Source organism: Trichosporon asahii (genome assembly GCF_000293215.1).
Source record: "Trichosporon asahii var. asahii CBS 2479 unplaced genomic scaffold scaffold00048, whole genome shotgun sequence".
Lineage (NCBI taxonomy): Eukaryota > Fungi > Basidiomycota > Tremellomycetes > Trichosporonales > Trichosporonaceae > Trichosporon > Trichosporon asahii.
The window spans coordinates 38645-50342 of NW_014040876.1; the positions used below are offsets into that span (position 1 = coordinate 38645).

General features: G+C 57.7%; 5 protein-coding genes across 5 annotated transcripts; 3 read left to right on the top strand and 2 right to left on the bottom strand.

The window, feature by feature from the left end:
* Positions 1 to 1137: 1137 nt before the first annotated feature.
* A1Q1_01086 (uncharacterized protein) lies at positions 1138 to 2220 on the top strand (the record flags this gene model as incomplete). The annotated part of the gene is made up of 1 exon (XM_014325367.1): positions 1138 to 2220. The coding sequence occupies one exon, from the start codon at positions 1138 to 1140 to the stop codon at positions 2218 to 2220; it is 1083 nt and encodes a 360-aa protein (XP_014180842.1).
* A 630-nt stretch (positions 2221 to 2850) lies between these two features.
* A1Q1_01087 (uncharacterized protein) lies at positions 2851 to 3948 on the top strand (the record flags this gene model as incomplete). The annotated part of the gene is made up of 1 exon (XM_014325368.1): positions 2851 to 3948. One exon carries the CDS (start codon positions 2851 to 2853, stop codon positions 3946 to 3948), a length of 1098 nt encoding a protein of 365 aa, XP_014180843.1.
* A 105-nt stretch (positions 3949 to 4053) lies between these two features.
* On the bottom strand, positions 4054 to 6247 carry A1Q1_01088 (pheromone processing carboxypeptidase (Sxa2), putative; the record flags this gene model as incomplete). Its single annotated transcript, XM_014325369.1, has 2 exons — positions 4054 to 6014; positions 6052 to 6247. 2 exons carry the CDS (start codon positions 6245 to 6247, stop codon positions 4054 to 4056), a joined length of 2157 nt encoding a protein of 718 aa, XP_014180844.1.
* A 1207-nt stretch (positions 6248 to 7454) lies between these two features.
* On the bottom strand, positions 7455 to 8585 carry A1Q1_01089 (uncharacterized protein; the record flags this gene model as incomplete). Its single annotated transcript, XM_014325370.1, has 1 exon — positions 7455 to 8585. The coding sequence occupies one exon, from the start codon at positions 8583 to 8585 to the stop codon at positions 7455 to 7457; it is 1131 nt and encodes a 376-aa protein (XP_014180845.1).
* Positions 8586 to 8779: 194 nt separating this feature from the next.
* Positions 8780 to 11314, top strand: A1Q1_01090 (uncharacterized protein; the record flags this gene model as incomplete). The annotated part of the gene is made up of 2 exons (XM_014325371.1): positions 8780 to 9963; positions 10054 to 11314. 2 exons carry the CDS (start codon positions 8780 to 8782, stop codon positions 11312 to 11314), a joined length of 2445 nt encoding a protein of 814 aa, XP_014180846.1.
* Between the last annotated feature and the right edge of the window lie 384 nt (positions 11315 to 11698).

Here is an 11698-nt window from a genome sequence, read left to right on the forward strand (position 1 = left end):
AGGCTTTTTTGTGCCCAATCTCAAGTGACCCGAATGAGCCGATTGTGCCTGCCGACCGCAGGCCCAACATGTGGCTCAAGATGTTTTACGGTACGCTGCACTTTTACGCTTCTACTGGTGAAGTTGGCTGACAACGGAGACTTGGCCGTGGCGTCGACTTTCTCCGTATTCACAAAAGCCTTGACCATGTGGGAGTTCATGCAGATTGCCCACCTGGTTGCGTAGGTCACGTTTGTGTTGAACCTGCTGACGATAGTTACATGCTACTCATCCAGTGCATGTGGGTGACTACTGTCAGGTACGAGGGCCGCTACGAGTCCCATGATGTCTTTCACCTCGTGATGAAAGGGGTGCATGTCTTACTCCTTGTCGGCGTTGGGGCATGCAGTAACCAATTCACCATCGAGGGTTCGTTCTGGAAGGATGTACAGCCACAATGGAGCAAGGACACGCCACTGGACCTCAAACTTGAGGAGCCACGCAGTAAGTCCATTAGCGCGTCATCTGTACTGACGACAGACTATAGCCATTGGGCATTCAGACAGATTGTGTTCTTATTTTGCAGTTACCAGGCTGTGATTGCCCTGCAGTATTTCATTCGTGAGCCAAGTAGCGCGGGCGACCATCGCTGAAACTGCAGTCATCATCCGAGTGAATCGGGCTCGCCCGCCGTGGAAATACAGAATGCTGTGGCGTCCTATTCTGATAATGCTCACTGCGGGAGCCTGTGCACTTTCGCTTGTGTTTGTGCCGCCAGAGCGCGAGTTCATTGCGATTAGGACACTTTGTATCTTCGGAGCCATCTGCTTCCAGGTCGTTCAAGCGTCCTCCGATGACGAAGGTGATGGAAGGCTGGCAGAGTACATTGAGGAACGCTACTCAACGTTAACTCTCATGCTCATGTAAGCAAGAGGACACTTCTTCATCGAATACCCGCCGATCGTCGCTGACTTTTCAAGCGGAGAGGGCTTCAACCGCTGGGTAGGATTCTTCCAGCAATCACTCGCCTTCTGGGGACTCCCAACACCACTCATTGCACTTCAGATTTTCGGAAGTGAGATCCCAGAAGGAGCACGCTGACAAAAGCGGTGGGGATTGTGTACTGTCTGTGGGGTTTGCTCTTCTCCGGTCACTGCCATGCCGATAAGAGTGGTGTACCTCGAAATATCTGGACGGATTCCTTATGGGAACTCGTCCATTTTCCTCTCCAAATTGGCATCGCCCTACTGCTTGCAACCCTCGGTGTGCGTACCAGTGGTGGCGTTCAGAATCACTGATGAAGCACAGAACACCAGCGCACTCAGCTCCGCTGTAAGAAGGAGTGAAGATGGGTTGCGGGCATACAGAGACTGGGCCAAGGCCGCTGCGAGCCTGTATTCCCCCGACCCCTCCAGCCCTGGCACACTACGCAGTAAAGAATCTTTCGAGGCCGCCCGGGAAGTGGTGAATTACTACGCTAAAGTTGCCGGAGAGAAATTGCGACCTTTGCAACTTACGCCGTCGTGGGATATACACAGCCGAACCGTGTACCAATGGTTCAGTAATCGGAATTACACTAGATGCTTCAAAGCAGCGCACACCGTGTACTTGGGCCAGATTCCGTATAAAGCCTTCTCCGTGAGCTCCAGATATGGCATAGCTGACCGCATGATTTCCGGAATCACGCCAATTGAACTCGCGGAAAGATTGTACTTCGAAGACTACCGCTCCGACATCAGTCATAATTGCGTAGGCGCCGCCCCGACAGCAAAGGTGGCAACAAGCCCAGTAGCAGTGCTCGCTGAAGTCAACGTCGCTGGCGTGCAGTTTTTCCTGCAGGCTCTTCATGCGGGATCCTACAGGGGTATGGCGCTGTTGTATCCGCTGGCAGGATCAGTGCTCTGTCTCTGCGCGTTGCGATCGTTGTTCCGTGGGCAGCTCAACTTATGCTCTCTGTGGCCTCGCATTCCACTGCTCATCCTTGGAGTGGTGTTGATGTTTTTCTGTCGAATCGACGCGGATATTGGGGTGCCCGAGAGGTATAGCTACTGGTTCGACAAATACATTGCGAGCGAGACGGGGCGTGAATCGGACCTGGAATGGTCGGTCCTCATGCACATCGCTGCTAAGGGATGGTTCTCAGCGATCGTGCTCGCGTTCTTCGCTGTTTCCATGCTGTCCGTCGCCTTGATATCGGTAAGACTGGGCTTTGGTGGTGTGGCTGATGCCAGAAATACTTGACGTATCGCGCCTCTCGCGAACGCGGCGACAGAACAAGCAAAACGGCTTAAGCACGAGGAAGGGTTGTGGCGCCCGAGGAGGGCGAGGAGATTCGTCAACCTCGTTTTTCAGTTAATTCAGTTAGTGATGCAATGTTTGCGAGGCATATCGAAGCCGATCGACGGGTCGCCGATCACCCGCACAGCCATCGGTTACCTCGGCACCAGTCATCTGGGCAGCGCCGCTTGTCTCGGGGTACGCACATCCTTATCAACCCAGGGACTCTACTCTTCCTCGCCTGGCCTATGCAATGCATTGCATCGTAACGCGAGGACTTTGCAGTTACGGATACACGCTCGCCCTAGACCCGCATAATGAGCGCTTCTGAACGACATCACAAGGGTAAGGATAAACTGGATAAACTCGCAGATCAGGCACGGGATGCGGTGCTCAATGACGCGCGGTGGAGGCTGACAGCATCGCCCGGGCCTCCACACTCCGTGGAGCATCTTGGTCCAGGCTGCTGATCCGAACTCAATATCACCACATCCGCCATCTCCAGAGTCTGTAACGATCACTGGCAGTGGCTTGACACCCTCCTCTCAGAGCGATTCCTACACTCTCCATTCTCACCTCATCGATACATCCACCATGGGCTTCTTCGGAGGCAAGCCCACAGTGACCGAGACCGTCGAAGTCTCAGTCGACTGGTCCGCCAATGTAACAACAACAACAACGATAACCAAGACAGACCGGCACGGCAAGTCCGAATCGTCCTCCTCGTCACGAACCGAGAGGGATCCATGGGTCGGCACGGGTGCCCGAATCGTCTCCGACGGCAGCGGGCTCGAGCGTTTCGCCCTCCCAAGTGTGCTGTACGAGATCCTGCGTTCACGAATGCTCGAGGGTGTCGTCCGCGCGGCTATTGGACCCTACACCGAAGACGGGATTACGGTCCAGGTCTCGCCCGACGTCAAGGTGCAATTCAGCGGTCCGAGGGGACGCATCATTCTCCCCGGCGTGCTCATCGGAGTTGTAGGGTGGATGCGTGCCATGACGTGGGGATACGCGCAGGCCGTCCCCATGGGCGGACGACAGATGCCCCGCGCCGACGCGGCGTATACGCGCGCCATCCAGCAGAAGGGCGAGCAGATGGACATCGCCGACCTGGCTGCTGGAAGTCTGCTGCTCGTGACGCCCGGACCCGACCTGGACGAATTCCCCTGGTCCGTCGCGGCCGCCGGAATGCGGTGTCTCAACATCCCCGGCGCATGTCTCGTGAAGGACGTCCGTGGAGGTCCCGTCGAGGGCCAGGTCGTGTGCATGCTCGACCCCGTGCAGGCTGGGCTGCGCATCCCGGCTCCAACACTCGCCCACTTCGACATGCACTTTGACGAGATCTTCTCCCCCTTTGGAGAGAGCGACTTCCGCACCCTCGAGCCGTTCGCGCAGCGCATGGGATGCGTGTTCACCCACATCCAACCCCGAGTACCCGGCGGCCACGCTTGGACGCTTACCGACAATGAGGGCCTCAAATTCACGTACGAGGCTAGCCCGGATTGGAGCAGGTTCAGCCACACGCTCACGCGAGGCGCGCAACCTGTCGGTCCCCCGCCTGCATATGGCGACGAGAAGGGTGGTGGGGCCGGACCTTCGGGCCCGCCGCAGTACCACCAGGGCGACTACAAGGGTCCGTCAGGTGACTACAAGGGCTCGTCGAACTACTACGCCTCGGAGAAGAAGATGTAGACTGTACTCGTGGAGGATCAGAAACGTTGTACAACTTAGATGGAACCGCTGCGCTCATCGTGCTTGTGCATAAGAAGGTCTATGAACAGTTCCTAACGTAGCACTTTACTGGCCATCGCTGCCGAAGGTGAATTCGCTGCTCGCCCAGGCGACAAACTCACCCCCTGCGCCTTGCTCGCCACCCGCAGCATGGCCGCCGCCCGCAGCGTCACCAACGGTCGCTGGGCCACTTGTACCGGCTCCGCTCGCAGTGGGGGAGCTACCAGCCTGAGAGACCATCGCACCAGCTACACCGGAAGCAGCCAGGTCACCACTGCCAACGCTGCCGCCGTCCCCATTGCCACCAACGGCATTGCTGCCGTCAGCCCCACCACTTCCGACCGTGCCATTGCCGGAGGCCTTTGTGTTCCCGGCCGCGCTGTCGATGCCCACAGCAGCGTTGCCGCCGGTCATCGAGCCGGCACTGGACGTACTGTTCCCAGCCGTTGCGCCGGACATTGCTCCGTTATTGTTGCCGCTGGACATCACGTTGCTGTCGGCCGTGCCGTTCCCAGCAGCTGCTGCACCTCCTGCACTGCCGGCCGGTCCGGTGATCGGACCAAGGCTGTCGATGTGCCCCAGCATCCAGAGGAGTTGCATGAAGGCCACCCGGGGCTGGAAGGCGGGGAGCATGTGACCAGCGCCCCAGACCTGGTTCCACATGAGCCCGCGCTCGTAGTGCTGGATGCCCATCTGGCCCTGCGCCATGATGAACTGGTCGATACCGAGACCGGAGGCCGCGAATGCCTCGCGGTGCTGAATGTCGCGCAGGGGGATGAAGAGCGGCTCGCTGGGCTGAGTCTGGAAACCGAGCGCTCCGCCCCACGTCATGTTCTGAATCGAGAGGAGGGTGCCGTTCGTCATGATGACAAAGTCAAAGTCGCCGTTCGCCACGAGGACACGCTGCGTCGCTTCGATCACGCGGGGGAGGGCGCCTTGGATCGGGTCCTCGGACAGATCGCCGTTCTGTCCCGGTCCTGCCTTGCCGTTGCCTGCCGTGAAGACAGGCTTCTTGGTGCACTGCTGCCATGTCAGGTCGGCAGGCACGTGCAGCGCCTTCTTCACGTCGGGGCGGTCGAAGTACACCGTCGTGCCGGGGGGAACGAGGTTGGTAATGCCCGACATGCCGAGGACGTCCCAGAGGATGGGGCAAGGCTTGTTGGACTCGTAAGGGTCGAAGCAGGGGTTGATGTTCAGTACGCCGATGAGTGCGCTGTTCCACAGATCGCACTTGGACGTCTCCGGGTCAGTCCTGTTCCAGAAGCGCGGCGGCTGCACGCCAGAGGCAGGGAAGGTCATGTACTTGTTGATGTACTCTTCGTACCCACACTGCTGGTGGAGCTGCTTGAAGGTCGCCATGTCGCTCGAGTTGAACCCGAAGTGACTCCAGTTCTCCTCAGCATAGGGGTACGCGACGAGCTGTTGCTGCGTGAAGAGGTGATTGCCGATGACACCGTCGTAGATGATCGCACCGGAGATGTTGAAGTGCTGCGTGTCGTTCGCGTTCAGCATCACATCGGCGATGTAGGGGATGTAGCGACCCGCATAGCTCTCGCCCGTCATGTAGATGCGGAAGTTGGAGATGCCGAATAGAGCCTGGAACTTCTTCAGGAAGGCGAGGAACTGCGCGGCCGACTCAGGCTGTGAAGTCGCCGATGGTGTTCCGCGCGAGTAGCCAGTGCCGATGGGCTGGTCCACGAAGAGCATGTTGGTTATATTCGTCCACGCGTACTTGTTGCGCTCGGGAGAGTGAGTGCCTGCCAGCCACGAGATCGGGCCGACCTCCTGCAGGAACCCCTCCATCGATGAACAGCCCGGGCCACCGTTCAGCCAGATCGTCAGCTCGTCGACCGGCTCACCGCCTTCTTTTGGCATGAAGATGAAGAACATCTCATCGGCCTGGGCGGTGGCATTGCTGCCAGTTCCGGAGGCATTAGCGTTCACAGTAGTTGAGTCAAGCTGAATGGTGCCGGCGTACATCTCGCCGAACTGGAAGTTGACGTCGGGCATCGACGAGACATAGAAGGCTACCGTCAGCGTATGATCAGGCGGGAGGGAGCTTACATTCAGTGTTCGCGGTGCGGAAGCGGGTTGAGCTGTTGCTAGCGGTCGGAGGAGGCGTCTGAGTAACATTGGTCCCCGCAGTGCTAAGGGGATCATATCGAGCTTGCAGAACCGGATGATCGATAGGGTTGAGCCTGGCCAGCGCCGAGCTTCCCAAGGCCGCGGCGGTTAGAGCCGCTACGACGGAGATCTGCATGGGTTCTGGGTCGGTGGCTAGTGGGGGAATCAAGTGAGAGCCAAGTCGAGAATGGCAAGGAGCAAGTTGTGAATGGGAGGGCGGGGAAGAACGTTAACGGGAAAGTTGTGGATGATGCGGCTTAAGAGTGACTGTTGCAGCAGGTGGGCCGGCGCTGCACGCCGCGTCGGCGCTGTTGCTTCTGCTGTGCGACACCCGCTGAGCATGTTCAGTCTCGGACTGCGCACCGCGAGGCCGTCTCCGGGCGCCGCGCCTCATCGATGCGTCGGCCGCAGTTCGGATCCGCCAGGCGAAGCATGCGGGGCACGTTGCGGGGAACATAGTGTAGCGGGCCAGGAGCCTAAGGGAATGGGGCGATGCATAAACAATACGGGCTACGGGATGTGAGAAGGCTGGCGTGGGCACGTGACCGCGGTGGAGGGGCGGAGGCAAAGCCACGTGTGCAGGGCCACCAGGGCCTGTGCGCCTACACATAGCGGAGGGCGAGCAGGCGCAGTCGTGCAAGTGCTCGGCGCCAAGATCCCATCTAAAAGCCAAGTTGTCAGGAAGACTGTTCATAGCATTGAGACGAGCAGAGGCGCAGATGAAACTGGCAGCTGATAAGATTCGCTCAGCCGTTTCATCGCGTGTGGTGGCCGGTCGTGGCCAGCCAACGTGCCTTATCGCTGACGGCATCTTGCTGCGTATCGCTCTCATCCTCCACACTGAACACTGCGATAGAGTTCCGTCGTAGCGCTGTGCGGGATGCACTCGTCACACATGTTGCACACGTGGTTCCGGTGTTGTGGACCGCAAGACATTGCACATCTTCCACTCACGATCAAGCTTATCACGCACTAGCTGGCGTCGTCATGGCCCGGCGAACTGTGAACGCCACTCAAACCTTGCAGGACTTAGTGCATCGGCCTGCTATCGCGCACCTCCTTCACCTTGGGCAGAGTGGTGCAGTCACGATCTCACATTGCCGTGTTGGTTGCTCAGGCAATGTCTGGAAACGTAGATGGCGTACTCCTCCCAACGGAGTGGAGGCGCTTCCAGATTGGAGTCGATCGAGATCCATGCTGAACGCACCTCAGAAGCACGAAATCCACCATGCCTTGAATTCATCTGGGCGCTCCATCGTTGAGATGGCTCGGAATGGAGGCATAATAGCGATTAGTGCCCATCAGGGGCACTATGGGGCGGTCAAACGCTGAGACCTAGCGGCTCAGCGGACGTTATACTTCTCGTACTTCTCCCTGCCGATAGCCCTCCATTCCTTGAACTCCTCGAGGGTCATGAGGTTCAGCTCAGCCGGGGGGTTGTCCGGGTCAACATCGTCGTACGGACTAGTGCCGGTTGCTTTGCGATAGCAGTCGAGCAGCTCTTTGCCGAGGTTGTTTCGATACCTTTGCAGCGCATCCTCGTCGAGGAAGGCATCAAGGCCGACGACACAAAGCATGTCACGCAGGCCATACAGCATCTGCACATAGTTGAACAGCAAGCCATGGTCGACGGTCCCTCCTTGTTCAATGCGGTCTCCACGGCTACGCTTGTCGTTCAGAATCACTGTGACTGTCGAGAGATTCTGTTGCATCTCTCCGTCGTCGGTCACCATGGGCGGAGCCACGTCGAAAGCGGGTCCTTTGTTAAGGATAGGAGTGGTGGGATCGGTGTAGCAATCGATGCTGACAATGAGATTCCGTGGCTGTCGCTCGTTCGGAACATGAATGGTAGGAAGCGGTAGCCCTGGGCGGAGGTCAAGGAAGTACACTGGTGTATCAGGACCAAGAGGCGTATACGCTATCGCCTCTTGACAACTCGGATACGTGTTGTACCAGCGGACGACAGGCTTGGCGGATGGTTCCCAGTCACCGCCGGCGCCAACATCGGACTCGGCCCCAAAGAGCTCCGGGAGATACGACGGTCGAAAGTCCGGAAACCCGATGAGGTCAACTACCTCCACCTGGCCTGCGGCGAAGAGCGAATGCCATGGCTCGTTCAGAGGCTGCAGCTTTCTGATACCAGAAGCAGTGCCATCAGTGAAATAGAGCACTGAGATCAAAGCGCGCATTCCTGGGGTGTCGTGTGTATCGCGCACGCTGAGACCCACTCGATCGGGCTGCCCGAGGCTCGCGCCATGGCGGAAATCTAGCGATAGATGTCGGACAAGTTTGGCGAGAATAGCGTCCGCCCGTGAACGCCACGATTGGCAGACACGGCGGGCAATGGAAAGATCACGGAGGCTGAAGCTTGCCCATATCGAGTCAATGATGTGGGGGTAAGAGAGATGGTCGATGTGCACCATGCAAGAAGGAGTGCAGAGCAACCCAACACAGAGAGGGACGGAGGTTGACATCCGTGCTAGGGGCGTTCTGTGCGGGGCTCCGATGAGTCAATGAATTTGCTTCCGCAAAATCACGCGCCGTCGCGAAAGTGGAGGTCAAACCGAACCGATTTGGAGAACGAGAAGGGGGAGTCAATAATTCGAACGAAACGGTTGGAATCGGTTTCGACTCCACCACTCCATCGACCCATCGGCGATACGACATCATGCCGACAATCGACGCCCAGTTCCATCCCCACATCGTCGATATGATCTGGGACCATATGACAGAGGACAGTGCAATCGTAGCGGGCAACGTATGCCGGTCGTGGCGCGATCGAGCAATCCCCTTGCTGATGAAGCACATCGCTTTGCATAGACGGGATGACAACGAGGACGCCGACCCCGTGCTCGAGGATATGCCCATCGGAGCACCTCTGCCGTATCGGCGGATCACAGGTCGTGTTCTCATTAAATCATACACAATCGGTTCGAAGCGGACGATGCTACTGAAGTCCTTGAGATACCGTCGGCGCGAGATCTACAACTTCGACGCCGATGAGTGGTTCTACGAGAAGGAGGAAATCGACGAGGACCTTGGTATGGACTTGCAAAAGCTCTTGGCTAAGGCGGAAGTGGTGGAAGCTGTCAACTGGAACCTTCACGAATGCCAACTAGGCGAACTCACGGATCTGCTGTTCAGATCAACGAGGCAAGTGCAATTCGAAGCTCGCACCTACGATATGTGGTCGCCTATCCGGCCAGCAGACCCACTTCGCACGGAGACAGCTTCCATCCGACCTCCTCTAGTCCGCTGGCGCGTACAGGATTACACCATGCCCCACTGGGATTTAGGGCCAAGTGAGGTCTTGTTCTTCCTCGACTACAGCCATGCACAGAACATCGCAGAGGTGTTCATCGGGGACTTCGACAAGGTGTATGGACGCAAGCCCCACGCTTGCCGCCATCTGACCCTCTCGATCGACTGCTATTGTGACCCCGTCCTCGGTATGTGGGACATCACCCGGTCGATGGGTCCCGGCGACGTCCGCGGGCGACAGGACGACTGCACAATTCTGCTGTTCAACAGAACAGGCAAAAAGCGCGGCGAGGGCTTTGACGATGTCGGGCATACTCGGGGCTTGCTTGTCAACTACTTCGAGACATTCCCTAATGGAGTGTTCTCGGATGTGACTGTCGTTGGCCTAGAGGAGTTCTTCGAAGAGCAGGAGCCGCTTGAGCAGTATCAGGACTTCTTAAGGAAGCAGTTCAAGAAGACGGCGAAGGAGCATGGTCTGCACCTCCGCCCCTCTGCCTCGGGTGCGGTGCTCGTCTTCAGAACCCACGCCAAGCACAAGGCCATAATGGACGACTATTACGGGCCCGGGGGCTACGAAAGGCGTGCATTGAGGTAGGCGAGCAGACTGTATCATGCTTGAGCGACCTCGAATAGCTCCCGTGAAGCGAATCGCGCGATGAGTTGAATCGCAATTCGCGAAAGTGGAGGTTTTCTGCGACCCAAAGCAACCCGCGTTCACACCAACGGTCTTCTCAACATCGAATTCGCAATGCTCGACGCCAAACTCTACCCCGAAGTTATCGACGCTGTATGGCTGTTCATGTCCGAGGATGCTGCGATCGTCGCCGGCAACGTGTGCAGGAACTGGCGCGACCGCGCAACCGAAGTCCTCATTGGCCATATCTCCCTGCATCTGCGCGAGGACACCATTCGAGAGGATGAGGTACCCCAGGAGACCTACGAAGGGATGGACCCCTCATACAGAAACATCGACGGACGTGTTCTCATCAAGTCATATCAGGTCGGCTCGAAGAAGACACTTCTTCTGCGATCCCTACCGTACCGACGACAAGAGATCTTCGACTGGGACCGTGACGATTGGAAATACGAAAAGGAGTGGGTCGAGGAGGAGCTCGGCGAGAAATGGACGAGGTTGCTGGCTCGCACCCGTGTTGTCGACGTCATCAACTGGGGTGTCAACGAGTGTAGGCTAGGCGAGTTGACGGAATGCCTCTTCTGGGCAACGAACCAAGTTCGCTATAACGACGACTCCTGGCCCGACTATGGACCTTTTCGCGAACTGTACGACGGCGTGGATGACGACGACGACCTCAGCGAAGAGCCTGTGCCGCCACTTGTGCGCTGGCACAATGTCGGACCCCGCATGCCACACTGGGACCTGGGCCCCCAACACCTTCTCCTCTTTCTCAGGTACTCGCACTCCAAGATAACCCCGGAAGTCGAGTCGGTACACGAAAAGTACACGATGGGCCGAGAACCGCAGTCGTGCCAGAACTTGACGCTTTCCATCGACTGCTATGGCGACCCCATCCAACAGACGTATGGCAGCTGGCCAGCGCTCGGCCAAGACTTTCACGAATGGGGCCAAGAGGTCTTTACGGTTCTGCTGTTCAACAAAACCAAACGGAGGCGGTGGATGTCCTTCAGCGACGTCGGGAATGGGCGGGGCTTACTCGTTAACTTCCTCGAAACGTTTCCAAGTGTTACCTTTTCGGACATCATCATCGTCGGACTTGAGGAGTTTATCGACGACAAACCGTCCTTAGAGACATACAAGCGTTTCCTCACGCAGAAGTTCAAGAAGAAAGCCAAGGCGTCCGGGCTCCGCCTACACCCGTCCCAGTTCGGAGCGAGAATTCTGTTTAGGACCCACAGGGGCCACAAGATCATCATGAACCGGGGATACGGCAAGAGTGGTTATGCCACGCATGCGTTGAAGTGATGTGCAATCTGGGCGCGCCATCCATCAGCATTGCAAGAACCTGAAGGTTGATGTTTCCGCCACGCATGGCGAGAACGGCGAATGGGGATTTCAACAGCTGTCTGGCCCCGGTCTCTGGCCCCGGTCTCGACCCCATGACAACCTTTCTTCTCGCAGCCCTTTCTTCAGCACGCCGATCGTGGCGGGGACGAGGGCTGTGGCGCAGCACATGGCCACGATGATCTCCATCAGGACCGGAGAAGTACAGCTTCGCCCGGACAACCTTCCTTACACCGCCCGCCGATGTCAGACTCTTTTCTGGTTCGTTTCGAGATTGTCTGATACTCCGGGACGCAAGTCCAGGCAGGCCCTCGTTTCACCAACCCTCCCCACCCACCCACTCCA